This window comes from Xyrauchen texanus, chromosome 27 (assembly GCF_025860055.1).
Source record: "Xyrauchen texanus isolate HMW12.3.18 chromosome 27, RBS_HiC_50CHRs, whole genome shotgun sequence".
Classification (NCBI taxonomy): domain Eukaryota; kingdom Metazoa; phylum Chordata; class Actinopteri; order Cypriniformes; family Catostomidae; genus Xyrauchen; species Xyrauchen texanus.
Window position 1 is genome coordinate 19,687,034 of NC_068302.1, and position 26,152 is coordinate 19,713,185.

The window sequence follows — 26,152 nt, forward strand, 5'->3', positions numbered from 1 at the left end:
ATTTGTATGTTAAATGATAATTTCCACGAGTGTTAATATTGCACATGATAAAAACCATTTAACTTTGGAACATTTCAAAATAAAAGTCATCAATATGTCTTAATCTTTTGATTTGTTCATTTACTTTGCACATGTTCACGTCTTTGCTGGACCCCACCCCAGGCATGTTGAGGCCATAGGTGGCTGCCTGTTTCGCCTGTAGGATGTGCCGGTCCTGAGTAGGCATACTGCCCAGAATTTTCAAGTAAGCCATCTCTAGTAGTGAGAAGAAGAGGAGAAGTGTGTGATTTACTGTAAATGATACCATCAGTATGACATTACACAATGACATGCACAACTACAGCATGCACAAGTGTTCACATCTATTGTTTATTTGTAGTTGTGCAGCAATATGGTCCCTAGATAGTGATCTCTATTGATTTCAAATGGTTGTCAAAAACACCTGTCAGTTACATTTACAATTTACATTTATGCATTTGGCAGACGCGTTTATCCAAAGCAACTTACAGTGCACTTATTACAGGGACAATCCCCCTGGAGCAACCTGGAGTTAAGTGCCTTGCTCAAGGACACAATGATGGTGGCTGTGGGGCTCAAACCAGCATCCTTCTGATTACCAGATTACCAGTTATTTGCTTAGACCACTACACCACTACTACACTACAGTTGTGTATATGTATTAAGTCTTTGCCTTCAATCAAGTACCGTTATATAGAACTGCCTTTGTCAGTATAATAATTTTCACCATGTCTACTTGCATGTAAATTATTCTTTTGGAATGCTTGGTTTTCATAACTCACAACATTTTAAAAACGTGTTTCATCAAAGCGTTTAAAGACTGACAAAAGCACATATCTTAGAGATATAATTTTCTTGTTTTGTAAGTAAATGGTTTTATAGGGCAGTGTAAAACCAGAACAACAGATATGGGGACTGCAGCACTGATACGATCCTATTGTCAACAAAGTTGTGGGATGACTTGTGCTTTGGCCATGCTTACAGCACCTGGTGATCATGTGGGTCGAGATGTGTATGGGCATGTGGTAATTACAAAGACAACAGCAGTTAATATCCCCAGTACAGCAGATGAGTCACTCTTGACTCATACTGACTCATACTGGGAATGGCTGACTAACACCCTCTACTGGCAATAGAGTGAACCTGCATTTGAGTCAATAACAAATTATGCTAAAATATTTTAGTCTTTTTTTTTTTTTTTACCCTATCTGTCTCTCTTTCTCATCAGTCTCTCATAGTCTCTCTCGTCATCTTCTAATCTGCTCGTGAATTATGTATTACAAGGTACTGTACATACACTGCCTGTGTACTTCATGCAACATGGGAATGTGATGCCATCTAGTGAGAAAAAAAACTGTATGTGCCAAGAAAAGAAGTAGGACATGATTCATCAGTATGGAGCAAATTTGGGCATGCTCCATACAAACACCAATTAAATATGCAAATCAACATTAGGAATTATTAATGAATGTGTTTTTCATATGTGGAAAAAATAACTTGTAAATCTTTTTTTATATATATATATAATGAATGAGAATCTTATCTCACAGTATCTGCTGTGTTACAAAATGTAACTGGAAGTCAATTACTGTATGGATGGAGCCTTCCCGTTTATGAGGAGTTCTTCCTGAAGACTGGAGTATCAGTTCGCCATCACATGCTTTCCCATCAGCCCCCATTTATCACCCTGCCTACAGGCTGAAGTGCCTGGATGTTCACTCAGCTTCCTGTTTCCTGGCAACAAGCATCTCTGTTCTGAGCCACCTCCCTACCTCAAGGATGTATATGTAGTATTTTTTATGTATTTATTTTAAACTACATAAATAAACTAATACAGAATAATGATTGGCTGTATTAATTACAAATATTTTTTTTAACCAGTTTTACCACACCTTTTAATCACTAAATTGTATTAGCATTGCTGGCTGAGCAAGTCACAATTTTAAGTTCTTCATGCCCTGCTGCTGCTTGCTCTACTATCAGGATCATGTGTACAGACATTCATACTGACACTCAAGTGTGTGAAAGAGACGAATGGACACTCGGGCAGTCCAAAACTATGCATAGTGCGGAATGAACCCTTTAAAGGAAAATAAATTCTCATACCTACTCCTCGTAAACTACTTTTGTCCCATATAAAATGCACAAAAATACATATACCTTGTGGTACTGAGGAGGTCAAAACATGAATCTCTACACAATGGGGAAATGTGATGCCCTATATACTCTGCATTTATGAGAAATTTATTTATTTATTTTATTTATTTTTGTTTTAGGCATGTGAATATTTATCCTTTTGAAAACATTTCCATAATATAAACTGCCAATAATGTAATTCGTTTGCCCGTAATTGTGTTCAAAATGCAATGACAAAAATATACAAATTAAATTTGTATTTAAAATCAGGCCTAATATACGTTTTTATCCTATTTTTAAGTCGTAAAGTAGCTGACCTCCCGAACTCCACAGCGCCCCTCAGTTGTGCCAATGGAAATCTGTGGTCAAATATGGTACTGCAACAAGCCCTCATTGACCCATTGTGGCAGAAACTGCCCATAACTGTAGTACCAAACCAAAGGTAACATTATTATTAGAGCGCGCCAGCAGTGTGGCAGATTGTGAATATGGCGAGCAATATCAGTAAACGTGTGTTAATTGAGAGCATCAGTTTGCCTCCAGCAGAATCTGCTAGATGTTTAACTTTTAGCAAAATTAAGCTATTTGACATTACAGATATTGACACATATTCCACAAGACAAAATTAATAACTGAATTAACACAAATTATTCTGTTCAAAATTTTACATCCCCTTTGTTCTTAATATGGTGGGGGGTTTTTCTCGATGATCAATGACTGTTTGTGTCGTTTGTTATATAGTTGTGCATGAGGCTTGCTTTGTCTTGAGCAGTGAAGCTGTTGTCCGTAAAATAGTTCTTCGTTTTCCCATCATCACATTTGGGTTCTTCCCAACAGTGGCTAAATGATGTTAAGATCAGCTTTTAACACATAGGACAATAGAGGGACACTGTGATGAGGAGGAGGGCGGGGCCTTATTCACTTGTAGGCTACTAAATTATTGTAACCAGCAGTAATAGTCAAGCGCTTGAAAATTGCATAAATATGTAATGTTTGCAAACATTACATATTTATGCATTTTTTATTAGGGCTGGATGTTTGGAGTTACTCTGTGCCACTTTTCAACGTCTTTATCATACATATATTACTGGCACATCGTTTACTAAATGTAACAGTATTTAAATCCTTAACTGCTTCTAGCAATAACACTTAATGAGGGAGAAAATTATTCTGGAGAAAGGGGAAATCTTTACTTTACCTACCTTCATATATGCTTCCTTTCTTTTCTATGGAAATCAAAATACAAGTCCATCAATGAAAATGAACATTGCTCATATGTGCAGAATGTCTCTATTTAAAAATATTTTTGTAGAAAATATGTAAAAATGCGTTTTGCATGTGTTATTTTCTTACAAGTGTGCTCTTAAATGTGTTGGTGTGAATTACCAAAGCAGAATCATTTATTTATTTATTTATTTATTTTATTGACAATTAATTTTAAAGTCAAATGAATGAGCCAAAAAGGACCCTTGGGTGTTTCATTTTATTGACCATAGTACAGAAATAAAGCAACATTTGTCAACAAAACACAACTGGTAATGAGCAGTGTAAATATTTAAGGAAATAAATAAATAATGGCATTTAAAAACGGCAACAAAAATTGACATCACTACTCTGACTTTCTTTTAATCACTGAAAAGTGTGTTGTGTGCATGCTGTTAATTACATTATCTAACTGTGCTGTCTATATTTATGTTTTCCCTCACAGGCTTATTAAAGTGCTATCTAACACATTCTTGCATACAATGGTGTTTTCCACCATTGCTTGAATCATGAAATATTACATTTCAAATATAGGTATACAAGTTTAATCAGTCATTATAAATGATTAAAATATGAATAGCATAATTTATATACAATTCGATATATCTCAGGTCATCATGAAACCAGAACTTGAGAATACTGTGAAGAGAATATGAACACTCAAAAGTATATGATAACCATTAATTTCAGTAGTGGTCGACCAATATGGGTTTTTTAATGGCTGATGCCGATATCCAGAGAGCAGGGTGGCCGATAGGCTGATATAACACACAATTTAATATAGTAAATAACAAACATAAAATTGCTAGTATATATATATTAGCAATTATATGTTTGTTAACATATGTTTTATGTTCTGTTTAGTTGGCACATGAAGAAATTGTTAATATATTAGGAAGAAGAGATAACAGGACACACAGTAGTCCAGCAATCATGGATGGCATGTGTACATTAACAATCGCTTTTTCTCAAGAAATACCTAATCAAACCAACTGTACATACAGTGCATAGTGCATAAGACATTTACTTTGGCACACGTGAAACACTTTTACCTTGGGCTGCATCCGAATACGTAGGCAGCTGACTTACTATCTTGCTGCCTAATCAGTTAATGACATAATTGACAGCTGTTTTGAATGAATGGAACTCTTAATGAATCTGGTCTCCAAACAGTTTGAAAAGCACCTTATTTTCATTCTACCTATGTCTCCTTGAGGTTGCACTCACGCTTTTGTGAGTGCAAAATGATTCATGATCATTAAAAACGCCCTCATCATCAGGAACTTTTGATCCTGATCCTTAAGTTTTAAAATTCTGGCTGATGGAATACGCGCTTCAGAGGAAGATATCAGATGAGCGCTCGACGGGAAGAAAACGCTGGTTTTTCGTGAGGTTTGTGAATCTGTTTAAACAAGATTTCTGCATAGTTGCAAATGGTATATAATACAAGTTTTATTGATATTTGCCTTTTATCTTTAGAAAAGAAAAAAAGAAAGGTGACAGGGAACTGTTGAGTGACTGTTAGAAAACATGCTTTAGAGGAAAATAAAGGAGCGCTCCACAGGATGCTGGATCTGCTCAAGTTGTGTGAGGTTGGCTTATTACATCTGGGCAATTCCACGAACATGTCAACCATACTTTTGAAAAATAGTGATTTCAATTCATCATGCAGACTTGCTAGGTATTATAATGTAGTATAATATGTCTCAGAGGTCGAAGTATGAAGAATTTAAAGTGTTTTGGGTGGTTTCTCCTCATGATGTAAGTGCTGCTTTCACTACTGTCACATCCATAACAAAGAGATGTCACATCGGTAACACCGGTTTTTCCCCATTTATGTGAAAATGAATAAAAAAGAAATATTATATTTTCTTAGGAGTGCCAACCCTTCAACATTCGGTGGATATTATTATTTCTGGATTGCGTATTTCAACTCAGTTTTTACAAAGTGTGTGGTCTCCCAAAAAACGTGTCAGTTTTCGTCACATCTGTAATGCAAGCTCATTTTCCTATCTAAACTGGAAAAGAACTTGTCTAGACTGAAACTTTTCTGATGTCTGTACTCTATCTGCAGGGGTCTATGATTGTACATATAAATGGTTTGATATACAGGTGTATTGAGCACTTTATATATGAAGTTAAATTTCACATTTTCACTGTAAACGTCACATCCATAACACTGATATTGCCCATCTGTTTAAAAGAGATATGCAAATATTTACAGATGATAAATTATATTTGTTTTATTGATATTTGCCTTTTTATCATTAGACAAGACAGTTAAAAGTTACTGGGAACTATTAAGGAGAGAGAGAGGGTGAATGAAACGGGCAAGCACTTTTAACATTGTGAGCTCAAACGCTTCTGCCACGGCTCTGATATGCAGAGCGTTTTAATAACACTGTGTTGCACACGGGTCTATTGTTGTAGTACACGATGGCATTTAACAAAACGAACCATGACTGGTTGTTTACATGTCTCAGTCACTTCACATGCAAGCAGGTGATTCTCGGTGCCCAGGAAAATTTGTCAACCCATGCCAATAATTTAAAAAGTCCCAGTATCGGCCGATTTATCAGCCTCTGCGATATATTGGTGGACCACTCCATTTCAGATGAAAAGATTAGTAGGTAATCTTTTTTTATTTCATTCAAATGTGAAGGTTTTCCTGTTAAGTTAAAAGTTGCTTTTCAGCTGATTTAAACATGTAAATAGATATAATACTCTATAAACACAATACAGAAAGCAGTTGCCATGTACAATACTGTGAATCGTCAGTTAAGCAGTTTATTTGACTTTATCCATAAATGAAGGTACCTGATATTATGCTGTTATCTGCAATACTGATCTACGAGTATAATTTGTTTTAAAGAAATGGCCAACCATGTCAAAATTTAAAGTGAATTTGCATTTTCCTTGCCAGCATGCATTCTTCATGCAAGTGCATTTTCATTCTCTTAGGGGCCTAAAGACCCTGGAATTTTAGATACTATTGTATTGCAAGAGAAAAGTTGACTCTCTACTGAGGGTTTCCAAAGGTTTCTTTTATGTTATATCCTCAGTGCAACACACCAGCTCAAAAAATATCATCATAAGAAAAATAGTCATTTCTAACAGATTATTTAAGACAAAGCACAAGTACTCATATCTCCTATTCAGTACTATTCATAGCATTTTATCCCACAAGCAAATCTTATTAATTTTAGTATTTTGTGGCTTACAGAAAAAAAAAAAATATATATATATATATATATATATATATATATATATATATATATATATATATATATATATATATATATATATATCACTATTAATATACATATCTAAATTCATTAGTCAAATGCTTGACTATACTGGATGCATAGGCTTATATAATGTCATCTAAAAGGTGTGGTGCACCAACCCAGTCCAGCATTCTTGGTTCAGATGCTGCCATGATCATACACATGAACTGTTTTCCTGTTCTCTTGTCTATGGGATAGATGGTGGTAGGAGTGAATCTTTTGTTGCTCTCAACAAACTCGCAAAGCTGGTTGTATATTTGTGGGAACTCGTGGCGAAGGAAGACCCCTCGGGTTCGGAGTTCCCTTTGGATGTTAATGAAACATATCTCTCTTGCTTTCCTGCCCTCTTGGCCCTCCTTGTTTATGTCTGATGTCCCAGGAGGCGGAGTGAGAATTAGTGTCTCCATTTCACATTCTTTCTTAAAGATTTTCTTATCTGGGCTTGAGGAGGCTAATGAGACTTTGGCATACTTGCGAACTGTTGATGATTGCAATTTAGGTGAAGGAAGTTTAGGCACAAAGTCTCCAACAGCTATGGATACATTCAAGAGGAAACATTCAGTGGGGTCATACTCCTTGCCTGCATGCTGCAACTCTTTGCAGTATTCTCCAAGTTTGTCTTTGAAACTGTCTAGCTCTCTAACTGACAGATATGTCGGAGAAAGCATAAGGCTTTTAAGACCAACCTGGAGAAAGTTATCTGCAGACCCTGGGTTTTGAAAACCCAGAAACAGAACTCCTCTCCCTCGCGACAGATACCCCACCCGAGCAATGCGTGAAAAGACTTTATGAACCTCGGAGTTCTCTCGACAGTGTTTTAGTATATGCCTGCAAACGCTACTGATGCGGCCATAATGACAGCTTTCTTTATGTGTGTCCCAGTCTTCTCGCCTACAGTTTCTGGAACAGTAGTGGGTATAACAGCTGTGGCAGGACTTGAAGTACAAGGATGCATTGAATGTAGTGTCTTTACGTAAGCATTTCCTGTTGGAGCACACCATAGTGTCGTCCTCATCTGTCATATGGTTCAAAGAGATATCCTCAATGCTCCTCTGAAACCCCTCACAACCACTATCTGGATCTTTAAGTGTGTCTGGGCTAGTCTTTGAAGAGTCTGTTTTCAAAAGTCCTGAATCCTCTTGATCTGTTTCTCTCTTCCCTTCTTTTGTGTCATCATCTTTAATCAATTGTTTGAGTTGGTCTATCAAATCCTTACTTGGTCGCCTGCTATTTTGAGGTTTGTAATCAATGACTAAGTCAGCGAGAAGCTCGTCAAGCTGTTCAAGGCTTTGCTGTAGGGAATAATTATTGCTTTTCCTCTCTGTGGGTTCAGGTGGGTTTACAGGTCTCTGTAAGTTATGTGTGTTTGCAGTTTGAGATCCACTAGATCCCCCATTTCTCTTGCTGCTGTTTGCTGCACGGATGTCATTATCAGTGATTGTAATCTCTGGGGTTAAAAACCAGTGCCGCCCTGCACTGCTTTGCCTGTCACCAGCACACTTCTCCAGACAGTTTTCAGAGAGGGACAATGCAGCATAACGTCTGGGCGAACTAGAAAGGTTCACAATAACTGGTCGTTGACTATTATTAGAAGGAACTCCTGGCCTCCCGTGATGGAGAAGGTTATCATAGCTCCTGCCTCGTGAAATACCATGTTCTCTGTCCATGTGAGGAATGAGAATGTTGTCCCAAGATTTTGAGAAATTCCTGACATCTGCACCTAAACGGCTTGGCTCAGTAAAGTCATTGGGATACCATGGGCTTAACGATGGGATCCGCTGAGGGGTTGCCTGTGAGGATGCATACTGACTGGAATATGTAGCAATGCTTGACCGGTGCCAGTCGTCTGAAAAGACCTGGGATGTACGTGGGCGTTGGCGTCCCTCTGTATGGTATCCTCTCATAGGAATGTTTAATTCTGCTGGGTAATGGCAAGGCCGTGTATATAACATCTTTGAAGGGTCAGAGGGAAAGGCAAATGCTCTTGGATCCTCCTGACAGTATGTTTCAGTGTGAGGGGTAGATATGAAGTATGGCCCTGGCTCACTCACTGAATATTGTCTATTGTAGGATCCATCCATAGGCTCATGATGAAAATCACCATAGTACGAATGTGTTGGCAAAGTATGAACCCAGCGAGTCCTTGGGTCAAGTACATACTGATTACTGAGGGAGGGATTTTGGCTGGTACTGCTGTTAATACTGTATTGGTCATCCTGATAATATGTTCTACTGGGTGGCTGAGCTGGATACCTGCAAGGATCATCTGTGTAGAAGAACTTTGTTGGAATGTTTGGGTTAGACAGTGTTCTGTATTCCCTTGAGTCTCTAGGAGAAGCCCTTCCAAATGAGATCTCTCCAGGCTGAATGTAACTACTGAACATGCTGTTTGGATACTGATATGCTGGCCTGTAGTCCATGCTGTAACACTCACTAGGAGTAGGTGTTCTGCAGGTGGATATCTGACTTGGAAAAGAAAGGTTCCTGATCCCTGATGCAGAAGAGAGCTGCCAGGGAACATTACTTCTGTGAGTAGACATCTCTCTTGCAGTGTGCTGAAGAACTGAGGCGTCTGGCTTAATATCAACACGGCACCTGACATGGGGAGTGTTGGCTTGTGTTAGCTTCTCCTGTTTGTTCTCCTCAAAACAATCAGAAACATACATGGGCATTTGAGGTTGTAGCTTGATAGGATGAACCTCGTTAACTAAAGCCCTGTTTGTTGAATGGGAGGTTTCTCGGTTTGGTAAACCTTCAGGTCTCTTCTGAGGATCCACTGGAGATCGACGCCTCATGGTTGCAGGTGGAGAGACTGTGATAGGTATAGGGGTCAAGGTGGCTCGAACCCTTGGAGCACTTTTTGAGTGAGGCTTGCCATGAACACTAGTCCTTGCTGTGTCATTGCCTTTGTCTGTGCTAATTTGTTGTTGGGAGAGTCTCGAGTTGAACAGATCCGGAGAGGAAAAACGTAAGTGTCCCTGCTGTCCAATACCATTCCGAACAGCATCCTTATTTATTGTATGTTGATCAGACCGGTAAGGATACTCCATGGATGAGGTAAAGGTCTTTGGATCATCCAGAGACTCAATGAAGTCAAAGCTACGGCAATGTCTTTTGTTAATGATTTCAAAGTTTTGATCCAGTGGGCCAACCATTTGGGAATCACATTGTTTAGAAGATTCAGAATACTGTGAGAACCCAGAGTTAGGGCTAATTTTTATGTCTTGATACAAAGTTGATGTTAATATATCAGGGGGGTCTGTACGTGTCATCTTAAAGGGACCCCGTTATTTTTCCCCTCAGTTGGTGTCTCCTAGAGAATTAAAAACAGTCTTATTAGTCATATCTTTTCTTCAAATCTATTCATTTAAATATCTAAATTAGATACTTTATCCTTTACTTTATAAAGTAAATTTCCCATTTGGGCCTTGATTGAATACAACCCACAAATCCCCAGAAAAGTATATCATAATTTAAAAAGGAGATTACATTTAAGAGATATTTACAAGATGATCGATTCGCAGACATCCATTATATGTACATGTACAAATATGCACACAGTAAATGATAGGCATGATTCATGTACTTATCTGCCAATCTAAAGAGGAAAATAAAAATGTAAATTAAATTAGAGATGCTTGAGAAGCTAGATTTTTATTTTACAAGTTAATGTTTAAAGGATTTCCCCATTTATATAACCCAAATATTCTCCCATTTCATCTTGTTCGATCTGCACATTAAGTGCAGCATAAACTTACATCTATAAGTGTATTTCTAATCAGAGAGAGGCATGGGAAAGCAATGACTTTAAAAGTCTGTCTCTGCTTAATCAGAGACATGGCCTGGTGGCGACCCGAATTTGATTCTGGCTCAGGTTACTTCCCGATTTTCCCCCCCAATTCTTCCAGATTGCTACCAATTTCAATGTTATCCCTCTGTTAAATGCCATGTCATGCATAAACATCACTGAATACTAAACAAATAATTCAACACTAAATGGAAAAAGATTAATTAGTTATAAATACATGGAGGCCTTACAACATATCAGAAGAATAAATTGGTACATAAAAGAGCTTGATTCTCATTTAAATGGAAGGCAGAACACCCCCAAAAGAATCTTTGCATTGTTCCTTTTCCCCTGCTTGAGCTATGTAAAAACAAAAAGATTTCAAAATTCCCTTACTAATTTGATTCTTATTAATAGATACTGAAGTTCTGAAACATGAAGAGGATATAATGATAACTCGTAGGTTTAAAAGTTATATTTGGTGTCCCTTTACTTTGCAAATAACATATAATATACATATTTTTATGGTACCACAGTATAAATAAAAAGGAATTAAAAAAAATATAGATGGATTAAAAAATATTTCTTTAAGGATATGCTAAAGCTTTTTCTTTTTTTTTTTGGACAAAAAAAATTCAGTTTACTGCATCGTACTGCAACAGCCTTGCCATTAATAATACTGCCACCCTGTTCTATGGGGAAATAAATGAATAGAGTGGAAATCAGGTTAAAAAAGGGAGTACAGGTCCTTCTCAAACAAATTGGCATATTGTGATAAAGTTAATTATTTTCCATAATGTAACGATAAAAATTAAACTTTCATATATTTTAGATTCATTGCACACCAACTGAAATATTTCAGGTCTTTTATTGTTTTAATACTGATGATTTTGGCATACAGCTCATGAAAACCCAAAATTCCTATCTCAAAAAATTAGCATATTTCATCCGACCAATAAAAGAAGTGTTTTTAATACAAAAAAAAAGTCAACCTTCAAATAATTATATTCAGTTATGCACTCAATACTTGGTCGGGAATCCTTTTGCAGAAATGACTGCTTCAATGCGGCGTGGCATGGAGGCAATCAGCCTGTGGCACTGCTGAGGTGTTATGGAGGCCCAGGATGCTTCGATAGCGGCCTTAAGCTCATCCAGAGTGTTGGGTCTTGCGTCTTTCAACTTTCTCTTCACAATATCCCACAGATTCTCTATGGGGTTCAGGTCAGGAGAGTTGGCAGGCCAATTGAGCACAGTAATACCATGGTCAGTAAACCATTTACCAGTGGTTTTGGCACTGTGAGCAGGTGCCAGGTCGTGCTGAAAAATGAAATCTTCATCTCCATAAAGCTTTTCAGCAGATGGAAGCATGAAGTGCTCCAAAATCTCCTGATAGCTAGCTGCATTGACCCTGCCCTTGATAAAACACAGTGGACCAACACCAGCAGCTGACATGGCACCCCAGACCATCATTCCTTCTCCCCAGTCTTCCTCCAGACTCTGGCACCTTGATTTCGAATGACATGCAAAATTTGCTTTCATCCGAAAAAAGTACTTTGGACCACTGAGCAACAGTCCAGTGCTGCTTCTCTGTAGCCCAGGTCAGGCGCTTCTGCCGGTGTTTCTGGTTCAAAAGTGGCTTGACCTGGGGAATGCGGCACCTGTAGCTCATTTCCTGCACACGCCTGTGCACGGTGGCTCTGGATGTTTCTACTCCAGACTCAGTCCACTGCTTCGGCAGGTCCCCCAAGGTCTGGAATCGGTCCTTCTCCACAATCTTCCTCAGGGTCCGGTCATCTCTTCTCGTTGTGCAGCGTTTTTGCCACACTTTTTCCTTCCCACAGACTTCCCACTGAGGTGCCTTGATACAGCACTCTGGGAACAGCCTATTTGTTCAGAAATTTCTTTCTGTGTCTTACCCTCTTGCTTGAGGGTGTCAATGATGGCCTTCTGGACAGCAGTCAGGTTGGCAGTCTTACCCATGATTGCGGTTTTGAGTATTGAAACAGGCTGGGAGTTTTTAAAAGCCTCAGGAATCTTTTGCAGGTGTTTAGAGTTAATTAGTTGATTCAGATGATTAGGTTAATAGCTCGTTTAGAGACCCTTTTCATGATATGCTAATTTTTTGAGATAGGAATTTTGGGTTTTCATGAGCTGTATGCCAAAATCATCAGTATTAAAACAATAAAAGACCTGAAATATTTCAGTTGGTGTGCAATGAATCTAAAATATATGAAAGTTTAATTTTTATCATTACATTATGGAAAATAATGAGCTTTATCACAATATGCTAATTTGAGAAGGACCTGTATATCTTCTAGTAAATGCCTTCCAGAATGGAATTCATGCTGTGCATTACTCATTTAATATGCAGAAGATCAGTTCTGTACTCCAAATTAATTTAAGCTGTGCCTACTGGTCCTAAGAAGCACACCAGAGCTATGCAAGTGATTCACACATCTGTGCACATGGACTATATTTATGCTTGCCCTGATTATGCACTGTTTCTCAATACTTTGTCCTCTTGACATATTATTTTGAGGAAATGTACGATATTTGGCTTTTAGTTGATTATTTTTTTAATGACAGTAGGAGCCACGGAGCCCCACTTACTGGCTACGTCTCTTCAGCCAAGTTAATTGTTGAAACAGTTAACTGATATCAACAGCTGCAAAAGAGATTAATTCAATATTCTTTCAGAAAATTTATTAATTTCACATTAGTAGAATTTGAATGACAGCGGGTTACTGAAGACGACGAATGTAAAACATGCAAACAGAGGTCATATAAAGGTATACTTTCTACAAATGGGACAGAATGTTCCACTAGTCATCACACAACAAACTAGTAGGTTTAATATTTTTTAGATGTGGTGCTTTTAAAGGGATGAATGGAGAGAAGCAACTTTAGAACTTTTAAGCATGCTGACAGCACGGTGTGATTTTGTGTGTAGTTATTATCAGCGTGGTAAACTTTGATAAGTTGGGTCTTAAATCATCCTCATAATTTAACCCTATAAAGCCTGACATATAAGAGAAGAATTGTCAGAACATTATAATGATGTGACATCAAACTGTTTTTAGTACCATCAGACAAACTGTAAAACTAAATCGTAAAAAAAGATTTTCTATGTCTTTATGTATCATATTTGATACATTAGGCTTTAAAGGTCATTATCCTCCTGAGGCCCAGCAATTCATTTTTCAGTAGGGTATTTGTAGGTTTTCTTATCTCATAAATGCTACAGTGGATAATCTTAGGGTATCATCAGAGGACTCCCTGGGCTTTTCAGAGAGTTTGTCCATGACAACTTCCCCTCCTTGTTCTATAAATATGGATTCAAATGTATCACAGTTCAATTCAGCACATCAATAAACACATTTTATCTCATGTATTTTATGCACCAAACACAATCCTGATATTTAAAAAAGGGAAATTTTTAATTTTTTTGGCTGGGTCTCAGGAACTTATGGTAAGATGACATCATAATAGCTTGTTATGTAAAATGAGATATTTATAATGACAGAGCAGGCTGCATATATGAAAATACACAAAAATATATCAAAAGAAAAATAATTTCAAAAGAATTTTCAAAGCTCCTTTTTTATATATAATTTTATTTTTTTTTTTTTTTGTGGTGGGCATGAATGGAATGTAATGGTGATTGAGAGATATACCTAAAAAGCCTGTTGTATAATTTTTGATGCATGGATTTAAAAGGGCTTTTAAATCAAATAATATACAACATTTTAACCAAGCAAAAGTTGCTTACATTCAGCAAATACTCTTTAAAATCGTAATCAAAACTGTCATTTTTCTTTATTAAAATCAGCATAGATTTCACACAAAAAAAAGAGTGCATGCAAAAGAAAAGACATATTTGGAAATGTTTTGAAAATATTTTTCCATCAAGAAATGCCCAGAAACGTCCACCAGGTGCCAGCAGATATCTAGCACATTGCAAACAACAGAATTTCGGGCAAAATTTTGATCATGTTAATGATGCACAGTCTTTAGAACATAGCATATCAGATTTGATACAGGCAGTGTTATAGGGTTAAGCATTGCGTGTGTACAAATTTAACAGATTCAACAATAAATTAAAATTTGTCATTTAAGACTTTAAATCATGTGGTGTAAGCAAGGTTCCCATTCATATGCATAGTTCAGAGCCTGGTTTATTTGTGAGGTGTTGTGAACGGATTAAATGACATTATTTAAATGAGTTTGTTGCCATTTTTAATGGTAGGGATTCTGACTGTTGAAGAAGAAAACTACTGTTGGATGCCTTGAACTTCATGTTACATACAAGATAACCTTACAGTTATGCACTTCTGGTTACATTGAAGCGCATCATTCTGTGCCAGGATTTCATGAAAGTGGTGTTGTGCCCTATGTTGGAGTTTCTCTTATTACCTACTTTTTTTATATGTTGTGTATTTATCAGTTTTCCTATTGTAGGGCTGTATTTAACATCCATATATCCCTATGAAACGAGTCCACTAACAGATTCAGCTGTGTGATATGACTTTTTTGCCTCAGTGCTGTTGCATAATAAGAAAATTTGTAAATGATAGTAAAACCAGTAATGGTAATCTAACCGTTAAAAAATCACAACGTCGCACCACTAGCCCTGACTACTGTGAAAATCACACTCATACCAGTGCATCAAATGTCTTCTGATTGGCTGTGATCGTGCCACAATGCACAGTGTCTCGTTCAGTGCTTGTCGCTGCAATCGCATTTTGTCTGGTTAGGACACGGTGTTATGATAAGTCTAAGGGAAGGGATGGATTGACTAACCATATCTGTAGACAGTGGCAACTCCTCATAAGAAAGGTCTCATATACATTACAACTTGTAATAAAGGGTAATAAAACTCAACAAGAGCTCAGATTCTGGTGCAGCTCTGTGATTGATGCTGCTGAAGTGGGACTGGATGACTTCCACGACTTTATTGTGTTACATGTCTACTGGGAACAATTTTCAGGCACAAGCACTGAGCATTTTATCCACTTTTAGTGGCATTTGCTCCAGTGTCTCTGCAGCCAGGAGTGACTGTGCAGAGTTGAACAATCGTATAACTACTTTGTCCTTTTCAAGTCTTGAATGTCGATTAAACCTCTCCATTTACCAACTGTTTAAGCAAGCTGAATTGCACATTTTAAAAGCTATTTCCAAAACACTGTCACTCACAGCAGATGCTTATGAATCAGGTTCCTTTTGGGCTGCCACTTTCACAGGTTCTGTTTCTAGCTGACTAAGGATTTATATGTCCTCTTGGTGAGGTAAATCTAACCACCATCTCTATTTCTCCCTTTCTCTGCAGCACTATAGTATTATATAAAAGAGTGAAAGTTGTTGGTCTTATTACACATATAATGGCCTAAAACATTACTATAATCACCATTTTGACTTAAAATTTCTGTGCTCAGTATTAGATTGAACTGAATCACTGAGAATAGAATTTTACTTTGGTCAGCAAATGCCCATCTAGCTAACATCAAGCAATAATTGAGGAGGATGCAGTTATTTAATATAAGTTTCACAAATAGAAATATAAAGAGGACAAAAATAGAGCATACATCTGACAGTGTGAGGGGAAAGTTGAGGGGATTTGCATATTTCTTTGAGATTACAAAATATTGCAAAGAGAATTTTTTTTTTTTTTTTTTTTTTTTTTAACATCCTCCTTCCCTAATAATGGACATTATGTAAGGTGGCTGATCAGCATGTGTTTTCATGGCTAGCAGCAGAGCCAGTACCTGTGACTGAGACCTGACTGCTCTCATACATTCAAATGACACCTGTCTGAAACACTTCCATCATAGTCTGCCAAGACTATAGCTTCCTCACACTTGTTCCCCATAATTCAATCTCTGAAACAACTCCGGAAGTATAAATTGACACGTATGCACACAAAATATTGCAGAATCAGATCTGCAGTGAATTTATCCTTGAATCATTGTGTGTGTGTGTGTGTGTGTGTGTGTGTGTGTGTGTGTGTGTGTGTGTGTGTGTGTGTGTGTGTGTGTGTGTGTGTGTGTGTGTGTGTGTGTGTGTGTGTGTGTGTGTGTGTGTGTGTGTGTGTGTGTGTGTGTGTGTGTGTGTGTGTGTGTGTGTGTGTGTGTGTGTGTGTGTGTGTGTGTGTGTGTGTGTGTGTGTGTGTGTACCCATTTAATGTTAGTTACTGACATTGTGAGTCATACAAAGTCAGAAATTTCTCTCAGCTACAGTCTGACTCCTAGAAACCATGACAGCAGAACAAAGTTTTAATAGCACCACTTAATCTCGCTTGATGTTTATTTCCTTAAATAAAAATCCATTGCTCAAATGAGCTAGCAAGTTTTTTGGCTGCATATGAGGTAAAAAGGCTATATTTGGAAGCAATGGATGTTGTGTATCTCAGTGGAAAGTAGCCCAGCTGGATGGTTTTGTATAATAGAATTGGGGGGTGATATTTCTTCCTTTTCCAACAGGAAGGCTCAGAGGATTTTGGTGGAACTGTGAGCAGCTGTGTAAGTACCTATAAATCATAACTGTCATAGAGGATCTAGTTTATAAGGCCATGAATGGAACTAACTGATCCTCCTGCCAAAGTGAGTTTTCCCAAACTCCGTTTTCCCAGCTTTCTCTGCTCCTATACTTGATCCTATGGATTTTCTAGGTTACTGGAAACCCCATTCATTTACTTTGTTCATGTACTAAAGATAATGGATTTAGACAACACTGTGGCAGCACATTTCTAAAGATTATGCTTCTTATTAAGCTAAATCAATCAGATCAATCAGCAGCACGATCCACTGAGCCCTTCTGGGGTCACTGTCGCTTAAAGAAATATTCCTTGTTCAATATAAGTTAAGATAAATCGACAGCATTTGTGGCATAATGATGATTATCACAAAAATGAATTTTGACATCCCTCTTTTTCTTTAAAAAAAGAAAATATAAAAAATTTTCAGTTTCTAAATAATAGCCACAAGGCATAAACAATATGTATGCAGGATTTTAGTTTGATAAAATCATTTACTATCCTTTTCTGTGTAAAGTTATATCCAATTTTACAACTTTGTTGCCAAGACGATGTAATTTCAGCAAACACTAAAACTCTAAAATGAATGCAAAAATGATGATCTAAACAACTTTACATATCAAATATTACATGCGTTTTAACAGAAGAATTAATGTAAGTGCTTTTTATCAATTATAAACTTCACATTTCTGCCTTTTAAACCCTCCAAAAATTGGCCCCATTCACTTCAATTGAAAGTGCCTCACTGTAACCTCAATTTTTGCTTTTTTTTTTATTCTTTCATAAAAAGGAGGGATGAGTTGAAATCATTTTTACAATATGCCACAAATGCTGTTGATTGATCTTAACTTGTATTAAACCCAGAATATTCAATTTAATATTTACATTTACATGAATCTGTTGTCAGCAGCAAGTGTTTAAAACAAAATGAAACAAGATCTGTTTAACTCTACAGCCCACATCAATAGGATAATTTAGATGCCTGCAGTATTCAGAAAAGTGACACCAGTGGTAGGCTACAGTTATATTGTACAAAAATCTTAACATCCACACAACAAGTTAAAAGCTATATAGTAAAACATTTGCGAATACATCAAGATTGCTTCCATTTTTCTCCCCAGTAATTGCATTTATATGGAACTGACAACGTGCGGCATGCTCATACTCCAACTGAAAGTGTTACTGCAGTGAATATACTGTCTTCAATGGTGGTTTGTTTAAATAAAATATAAATGACCAAGGTTTCTCTCTCATTCTCTTTACTTATTTGTACAATATTGTCTGTAAGGTCCTGTGTTGTTGGTCATCCTAAGAAACATTTTACTACTGCTAAATGTAAACATACGTAAACTGAACTCACTCCTCAGTAAGCCCTCTCCGGAAAACAACATGCCACATGCTCTGTCGCCTGGATGCCTATTACAACCACTCAGTCCACTCTGCACAACATACTGGAAGTCAAAAAAGCAACCTACATACAGAATTTGCAAGGTCGCCATACAGCGTAGTGTATTGTATTTTATACACACGCTACAGTCTCCGTCGATCTTAGATGATGATGATGATTATGATATCGTTAATTTATCTGGCGAAGTCCTGTGAAACTGCTGTCTAAAGACGAAACCTTCAGCACATCGCACCACAATGTATCACAGATAGCACACCTTGTTCTCATGTATTGCTGCTGCGACAGGACCCGCGCACTTCAGAACATCTCTAGTAAATATTACCAAACGTGTTTCGGCGAAAATTACACCATGACACAAAGATACTTCAACCGTATCAGTCTTTAAACTGATTCATATGGAAGTGACAGAACCATACGTTTTGTTTAACCGTTGTATAAACCTTAAGGATAGTGCGCATTTATCTTACCGTCTTCATCCATAGTTCAGATCAGATCCAGATCCTGCTGGTAATCTCAGGACTCATAACTCTTTAATCAGAGACTGTTCCTTTCAATGAAAGTTTAGTCTCCATATCTTATTAGCTGGTGTGGGTGGGCGGCATCAAACTCCTTAAATATTGTTGTTCGCCCACGGGTCTCGGGGGCGTACTAAAATAAGGCGAGGGGGTGTGACCGCATCCCTCTTTCGTTGCCTTTTTGGGTGAGATGCGGAATGACTGCGCATGTGTACGACGTTCCCTGTATGTGCGCGCGCTTGAACCTAGCGCACGCGCCAGATTGTCTGTGATGTGCCGTGCGTGCACGGATCTCACTCTGGACGCATGTGATTTTAATTAAGGTGTTATATCATGCTGACAGGCTCCCATGCGGCTCTCAGGTCTCTCAACCATCTTAAAGCAGCCGTTCAACTCAAGGAGAAGTGAGATTGTTAAGATAATTTAGATGGTCTTCAATTGTTTTTGTGTTTTGATTTTCATACAAAGTAAACAAACATGTCCTTAAAATATTAGCCATATTACCAACTGAGTGATTGTGTATTTGCTCTAAAACACTGTAGATTGGACCCTTATGTTTTCTCCTTTTGCTCTCCTATGACCGATTTTATAGTTGTTTTTTAAAAAAAAAAAATATATATATATATATATTTTATTTGCATTTAGCATTGTTTTTAATCATTCTGTCTGCGACCCTATCAATGGGTCACGACCCACAATGAGAGTTTTGAATTTAACTGATCACTTTCCTTTGTGTTGTGTTCTTTTGTGCTAACACCTTCTGTGTTCCTGGTGTAAAATGACCAACATTCTAAGATTGTTTATTAATCTCTCATTTTGCATATATTATCCCAAAAATATTGAATTAGATATTTTTTAGTAATTAGGACATGTTTTGTACTTCTTTTTTTAGCACATAGTTTATTGATAGAAGGATTCATTGAACTGAGCTTATGGGGGTAGTTGGGGGCACTCCCTGCAGAAAGAAAATGATAATTATGTAATAAATTAATAATCTAAACAAAATAGGTGTAATTTTAAATCTTAGAATCTGGACTTTACAATGCATATAGATGATCATACCAATTCTTAAAGGTGCAGTATGTAAGATTCAGAAAACCTCGTTGGGCTCAGCGGTTAAGGCTCTGGGTTACTGACCGAAAAGTCGGGGGTTCAAGCCCCAGCACCGCCAAGATAACACTGTTGGGCCCTTTAGCAAGGCCCTTGACCCTATCTGCTCCAGGGGTGCTGTTTCATGGCTGACCCCAGCTTAGTTGGGATATGCAAAAACAACTGCATTTCATTGGCTCTGTACCTGTACTCTGCACAATGACAATAAAGTTGAATCTTAATCTTATTAATTGCACCTGTGGCCATTAAGTGAACTGCAGCCAGCTACCTGTTTGCTCGTGCACACACTCCATAGGGACGCAAGCTAGTGAGCATCCAAAACAATGACATAACATACAAAGAAACTAAATGTGATTCACTGGCATCATGCTGACAGATGAGGTAGCATAATTAAAATGACACAGTCATGATTGTTTTACAACAAACTTTGAGACTAAACAAAAACTACTTTAGCTAACATAGCATACACACATACATTTGCATACTACCGAACTATACCAGACAGTATACTGTTGCACTGTATGTTTTGTATGTCATATGTTGTACTATGATTAAGAAATGTATCCTGTAAACCTGACTTGTAGTATAAAGAGAAGATCTCTGAATTTATTTGAAAAATTACAAAGCAAGGTACCTTGCAATTCATCAGCGTTAGCAGGCAAGATCAAGTTACCAAAAATTACACAGATCAATCCTTATGGCACTATATTTCACATGCTTTGCAGTTTTGTACCTGTCCAATAAGAACACCAAAAAAAGATGAGATATCCATGTTTTATATATCGTTGTAAAGGTCTCCGTTAGTACAATGCAATGAGCAAATTTATTTCATTCGGAGGTCAAACTGCATTGAGTATTTGTGTATGAAGTTCCCAATGACACACATAAATTGAATTAACAGTAACTCCTTATTACTTTCTGAAACATAGACAAACTTAAAGCAGGTTATCCCGATTCAAACAAGCCCAAACACATCATAATATGATGAGCAGATCTTAAAATATTCCTCAAAGAGTGTACATGGAAAGATGATGCACAAAAGGGTGCTCAACATGTGTGTAAGTGCGTGTGTGTATGTGTGCGTGCGTGTGTGTGCGCAAACACATCCACATATGTGCTAATCTAAAGGATTGGGATGCTCCTGAACACTTAATATTTCTGTATTTTATAATCTTATCTATTCATTTCCAATAGCCGGTCACTTTAGGCCTGGAACACCACAGGTGTAACAAAGTGAAATAAAACCAATAAATTTATGAAAATAATCCACAAAAATAAATTGTGTGTTCAGATGCCCAGTGTGAAATTTGTTTTAGAATACAAACAAATTTAATCGGTCAGTTTTGACCAGAACAAATATAAGGCATCAATAATAGTCTTGCGATAGTGATGGCTATGTTAAAACACATCCAGCTAGCTATTGTTGATATTCTTTGTTTCCATAATAATGATTTTAGAGGGCAACCTTACCCCAGCCGCTCCTATATGCACCACTAGGCCCTTCTGAGAATAACCTTGCATTGTTGCATCTGCACGTGGAAATGGAAGTGTGCAATGGCAGAGTACAGCTTAAAGAGATCAAACAAGACATGCATGGAACTGATGTCTACATTAGTTTGATCAATGGCTGGTCCTGTAGACCATTTAATCATTATGACAACAAAGGCATGTTCTATATAACCACTCTGAAACATGGTACCCTGGCACACTGTTTATCAAAACCGAATAATTACTAAAAAGCACATGAATTTGTTGTGTGAGGCATTTCATGGGAGCAACAATCCCAGGCTTGTTGGTCAGTTGAATATCATTATTGTAGCTTTAAATGCAGCTGTTCATTTAACCCAAAGTGAAACTTTTGTTCCCATATTGTTTGTGTACATTCTACAACTTTAAATTGACTGACAGACTTGTAATTCAGGGGAAACTATGTCCTTGCATAGTCAGTACAAAGAACTATCCTGATAGCGCATTTGTATTAGTTCCAAATGCTGTGACAAATCGCAACTCAAAGTATTCGATATGCACTGTCACAGTCAGTCGTAGCCTTTACCAGTGCAAAACACTGGTGACAGCTGACATTTCATTATTTAGTTTATTAGCTGCTCATTTTTTCCCTTCTGGGCTCTGATGCGCTTGTGTACTGAAGTATGACTCAGCTCGTGTTCTGTACTTAAAGGCTTTTTACTGCTTCCTTTTTTGCATTTTTCTGAACAATAAAAAGACAACCTCATAATTATTCTATGTTTTGATTACACATACTCCACAAGAGAGGGAGAGACAGCCTTTTTGTAGTAATATGAAATTGTATTAAGCATTTGCCACTGTTCTGTTTGTATTACCTGTGTATGCAGTACCACACAAAGTTTATTAGCCACATGTTGGCTTGTCTCACGTAGCCAGACCTCTGATTAACAGCATAAGGTCTGGTCCAGATTACATGTTATTTTAGCTAAGAACTGGCCACATAGACAAGAAGACCATATAAACAATATGTAACGTGATCAACAACAGATCATTTTGTTTATCTGAAATAGATACTGTTTACTATGATTGACTGTATCATAAGAACATATAACTGTGTGTGTGTGTGTGTGTGTGTGTGTGTGTGTGTGTGTGTGTGTGTGTATATTAATAAAAACAAACATGGTTACTACAATATTACAACCAATGGTTAACATCTAGGTTATGTATGTAACCTCAGTTCACCGATGGAGGGAACGAGACATTGGGTCGAAGATGCGACACTAGGGGTCTCTTGAGCGCCGAATATGCCTCTGATCTATGAAAAAAGGCCAATGAGAAGTTTGCAGATAGTATTTGCATACCCCGCCCCCGGACATGGGTATAAAGGCGAGGCAATACTATGCGTTCATTCAGGATTTTTATGAGGACCCGGAAATGGTCCGGCCACAACAGTGGCTCGGCTCAGCGATGTGGCAGGGAAGACACAACGTCTCGTTCCCTCCATCGGGGAACGGAGGTTACCAACGTAACCTAGATGTTCCCTGTCTGTCGCTCACTTCGACGTTGTGTCGAAGAAGCGACACTAGGGGTCCCACTTGGATCGTGCATGCGCTGAGCAGTGTATGTGAACTGCTGATACAGAAGCGGGCAGGTACTCTTACGTGCAAACGCGACCAGATGTATCAGGCTGCACATACCCAATGCCCCAAAAAAGTCATCAGATTCCTTCTGGTTTCCCTAATGAGGGGAACAAGGTGATGCTTGCCAACCTGGGAACGGGCCAAGCCTGGCCGGGCCTCTTTTCTCTATGTTTCTCGCATAGAGCAATTACAGCCGGGGCCCTTACATGCATCAAGGTAAGGGGGACTTACCCAGTTTCCTATTCTTTCAAGGGGAAAAGACCCTGCGGAGACCACACCTGCCCGAAAGGGGAGGTCAGCGTGGTAAATACATCACATGGGCTCTTTAGGCGACCTGGAAAGTGGCGTGGTGGTAGATCCAGCCTCAAGGAGGGGAGAGTTGCTACACACGGCGACCGGAGGGCAGCGAAAGGAAAACGCGGGTCCACTTTTGTAAGGGGACCATACCGCGGAATATACACACAGGGGCAGTCCGCAAAGGAGTCTTTGACCTGTGGAGCACCTATTCCAGTACAGGGTAGATTAAGTACCCGCAGTGGATTGGGTCGGCGAGTTCCTCGGCTGAACTGCAGACCCACGAGTTCTAGGGAGGGCTCATACAGGGATCTGAGAGATGGGGTCTCCTGGGAGAAACAGGCGCACTGTTTTACCTCAGCTGAGGGAAAGGGCTCGGACCTGAGAGAACACGGGACGATACTGACTCAACCCGGAGATTGTAAAATCTTGCGAAGGTATTAGGTGTTGCCCACCCTGCTGCTCTACAAATGTCTGCCAGGGAGGTGCCCACGGCCAGTGCCCACAAGGACACAACACTCGCAACACTTCTGGTTGAGTGTGCTCGAATCTGCAAGGGGGGGCGTGCACGGCCTGGGTGTGATAAGCCAATGAAATGGCATCAACAAACTAGTGGACGAGCCTCTGTTTGGAGACAGTGTTCCCTTTCCGCTGTCCCCTGAAGCAGTCTAATAGCTCTGCGTGTGGTCCAAATAGGTACGCAAAGCACGTACCGGACACAGCAACGAAAGGGCTGGGTCTGCCTCCTCCCGGGGCAGTGCTTTCAGGCTCACTACCTGATCTCTGAAGGGCGTGGTAGGAACCTTGGGCACGTAGCCCGGCTGCGGTCTTAGGATCACATATGTGTCTGCCAGACCGAACTCCAGGCAAGTGTTGCTGACAGAGAATGCTTGCAGGTCCCTGACCCTCTTGATGGAGGCAAGCACGATCAGCAGGGCCGTTTTGTGAGAGTCCAGCTGAATCTAGCATCTCGAAGGGGGGTCTCTGGAGGCCCATGAGGACCACTGAGAGATCCCAGGAGGGGAACAGGCTTGGCCGGGAGGGATTTAACCTCCGGGCGTCTCTTAGGAACCTGATAATTAAGTTGTGCTTTCCCAGAGACTTGCCGTCTACTGCACCGTGGTGAGCCGCAATGGCAGCGACATACACCTTAAGGGTGGAAAGGGACAGCCTCCCCTCCAACCTCTCCTGTAAGAATAAAAGCACTGACCTAACTGCGCACCTCTGTGGGTCTTCAGCTCGGGAAAACTTTAGGGCGTAAAGGTGCCTGGTAGAAGGGGCTCTGGCTTTGGTTAATCGTGGTAGACCAACTAGATTTGGCCGGTGGTAGACCAGCTAGATTTTCCGCTTCCCGTCCAAGGTCCAGACGTGGAGGTTCCAGAGGTCTGGGTGCAGATGCCAGAGCATGCCCCGTCCCTGAGAAAGAAGGTCTTTCCTCAGGGGAATTCGCCAGGGATGGGCTGTCGTGAGAAGTGTAAGATCCGAGAACCAAGTCCGAGTGGGCCGATATGGAGCCACTAGGGTGACTTGCTCCTTGTCCTCCCTGACCTTGCACAGCACCTGTGCAAGAAGGCTCACTGGGGGAAATGCGTATTTGTGCAGCCCCCTAGGCCAGCTGTGCGCCAGTGCGTCTGCCCCGGGGGGAGCCTCTGTGCAGGCATACCAGAGCGGCCAGTGGGAGGTTTCTTGGGAGGCAAACAGGTCTACCTGGGCCTTGCCGAACATTCCCAAATCAGCTGGACCGACTGGGGGTGAAGCCTCTACTCTCCACAGGGCAAGCATTGTTGTGACAGCGCGTCCACTATCACATTGAGGTTGCCGGGGATGTGAGTGGCACACAGTGACTTGAGACGACGGGTGAGTCGTGACATGTGGCGGGAGCGTACGCCGCCTTGATGATTTATGTACGCTACCACTGCAGTAATGTCTGACCTGACTAGGACATGTTTCTCCCGAACTAGTGGGGAAAAACTTCCTCAGGGCAAAGAACAGTCAACAACTCTAGGCAGTTGATGTGCCAGCACAGCGGGGCCCCTTTCCAACGGCCCGGAGCTGCGTGCCCGTTGCACACGGCGCACCAACCCGAACTGGAGGCGTCGGTCATTACCAAGATGCATCGGGACACCTGCTGCAAGGGTACTCCTGCCTGTAAAAAGCAGAGGTCTGTCCAGGGTTTGAATGTCTGGTGGCAGGCGGTGGTGATCATCTCACGGTGCGTGCCGTGGCGCCATGTTTGTCTCGGGACTCGAGTCTGAAGCCAGTGCTGAAGTGGTCTCATATGCATCAACCCCAGCGTTGCGACCGCCGCGGAGGATGCCATATACCCCAGGAGCCTTTGGAAAAGTTTTAAAGGGACCATTGTGCCTGTCTTGAAGGAAGCGAGGTATTTCAGCACTGACTGTGCACGCTCGTTGGTGAGACGTGCTGTCATTGAGTCTAACTCCATGCCGAGAAAAGAGATGCTCTGAACCGGGGCAAGCTTGCACTTTTCCCAGTTGACCTGAAGCCCCAAACGGCTGAGGTGCCTGAGCACCTGGTCTCTGTGCACGCATAGTAACTCTAGCAAGGGGGCCAGGATGAGCCAGTCGTTGAGGTAGATGAGTATGCGGATGCCGGCTTCTCGGAGCGGGGCAAGGGCTGCCTCTGCGACTTTCGTGAAGACGCAAGGGGACAGAGACGGGCCAAAAGGGACTTTGTA

At 39.7% G+C, this 26,152-nt stretch overlaps 1 protein-coding gene across 1 annotated transcript; it reads right to left on the minus strand.

The window, feature by feature from the left end:
• Positions 1–6,787: 6,787 nt before the first annotated feature.
• Positions 6,788–19,030, minus strand: LOC127621279 (apical junction component 1 homolog). Its single transcript, XM_052094803.1, has 2 exons — positions 18,896–19,030; positions 6,788–10,017 (listed from the first exon to the last, which is right to left on the minus strand). Exon 2 carries the CDS (start codon positions 9,974–9,976, stop codon positions 6,788–6,790), a length of 3,189 nt encoding a protein of 1,062 aa, XP_051950763.1. The 5' UTR covers positions 9,977–10,017; positions 18,896–19,030.
• Positions 19,031–26,152: the final 7,122 nt, after the last annotated feature.

Coding starts and splice junctions, on each gene's coding strand:
- LOC127621279 (XM_052094803.1), bottom strand. CDS start 9,976: ATGACACGTACAGACCCCCCTGATATATTAACATCAACTTTGTATCAA.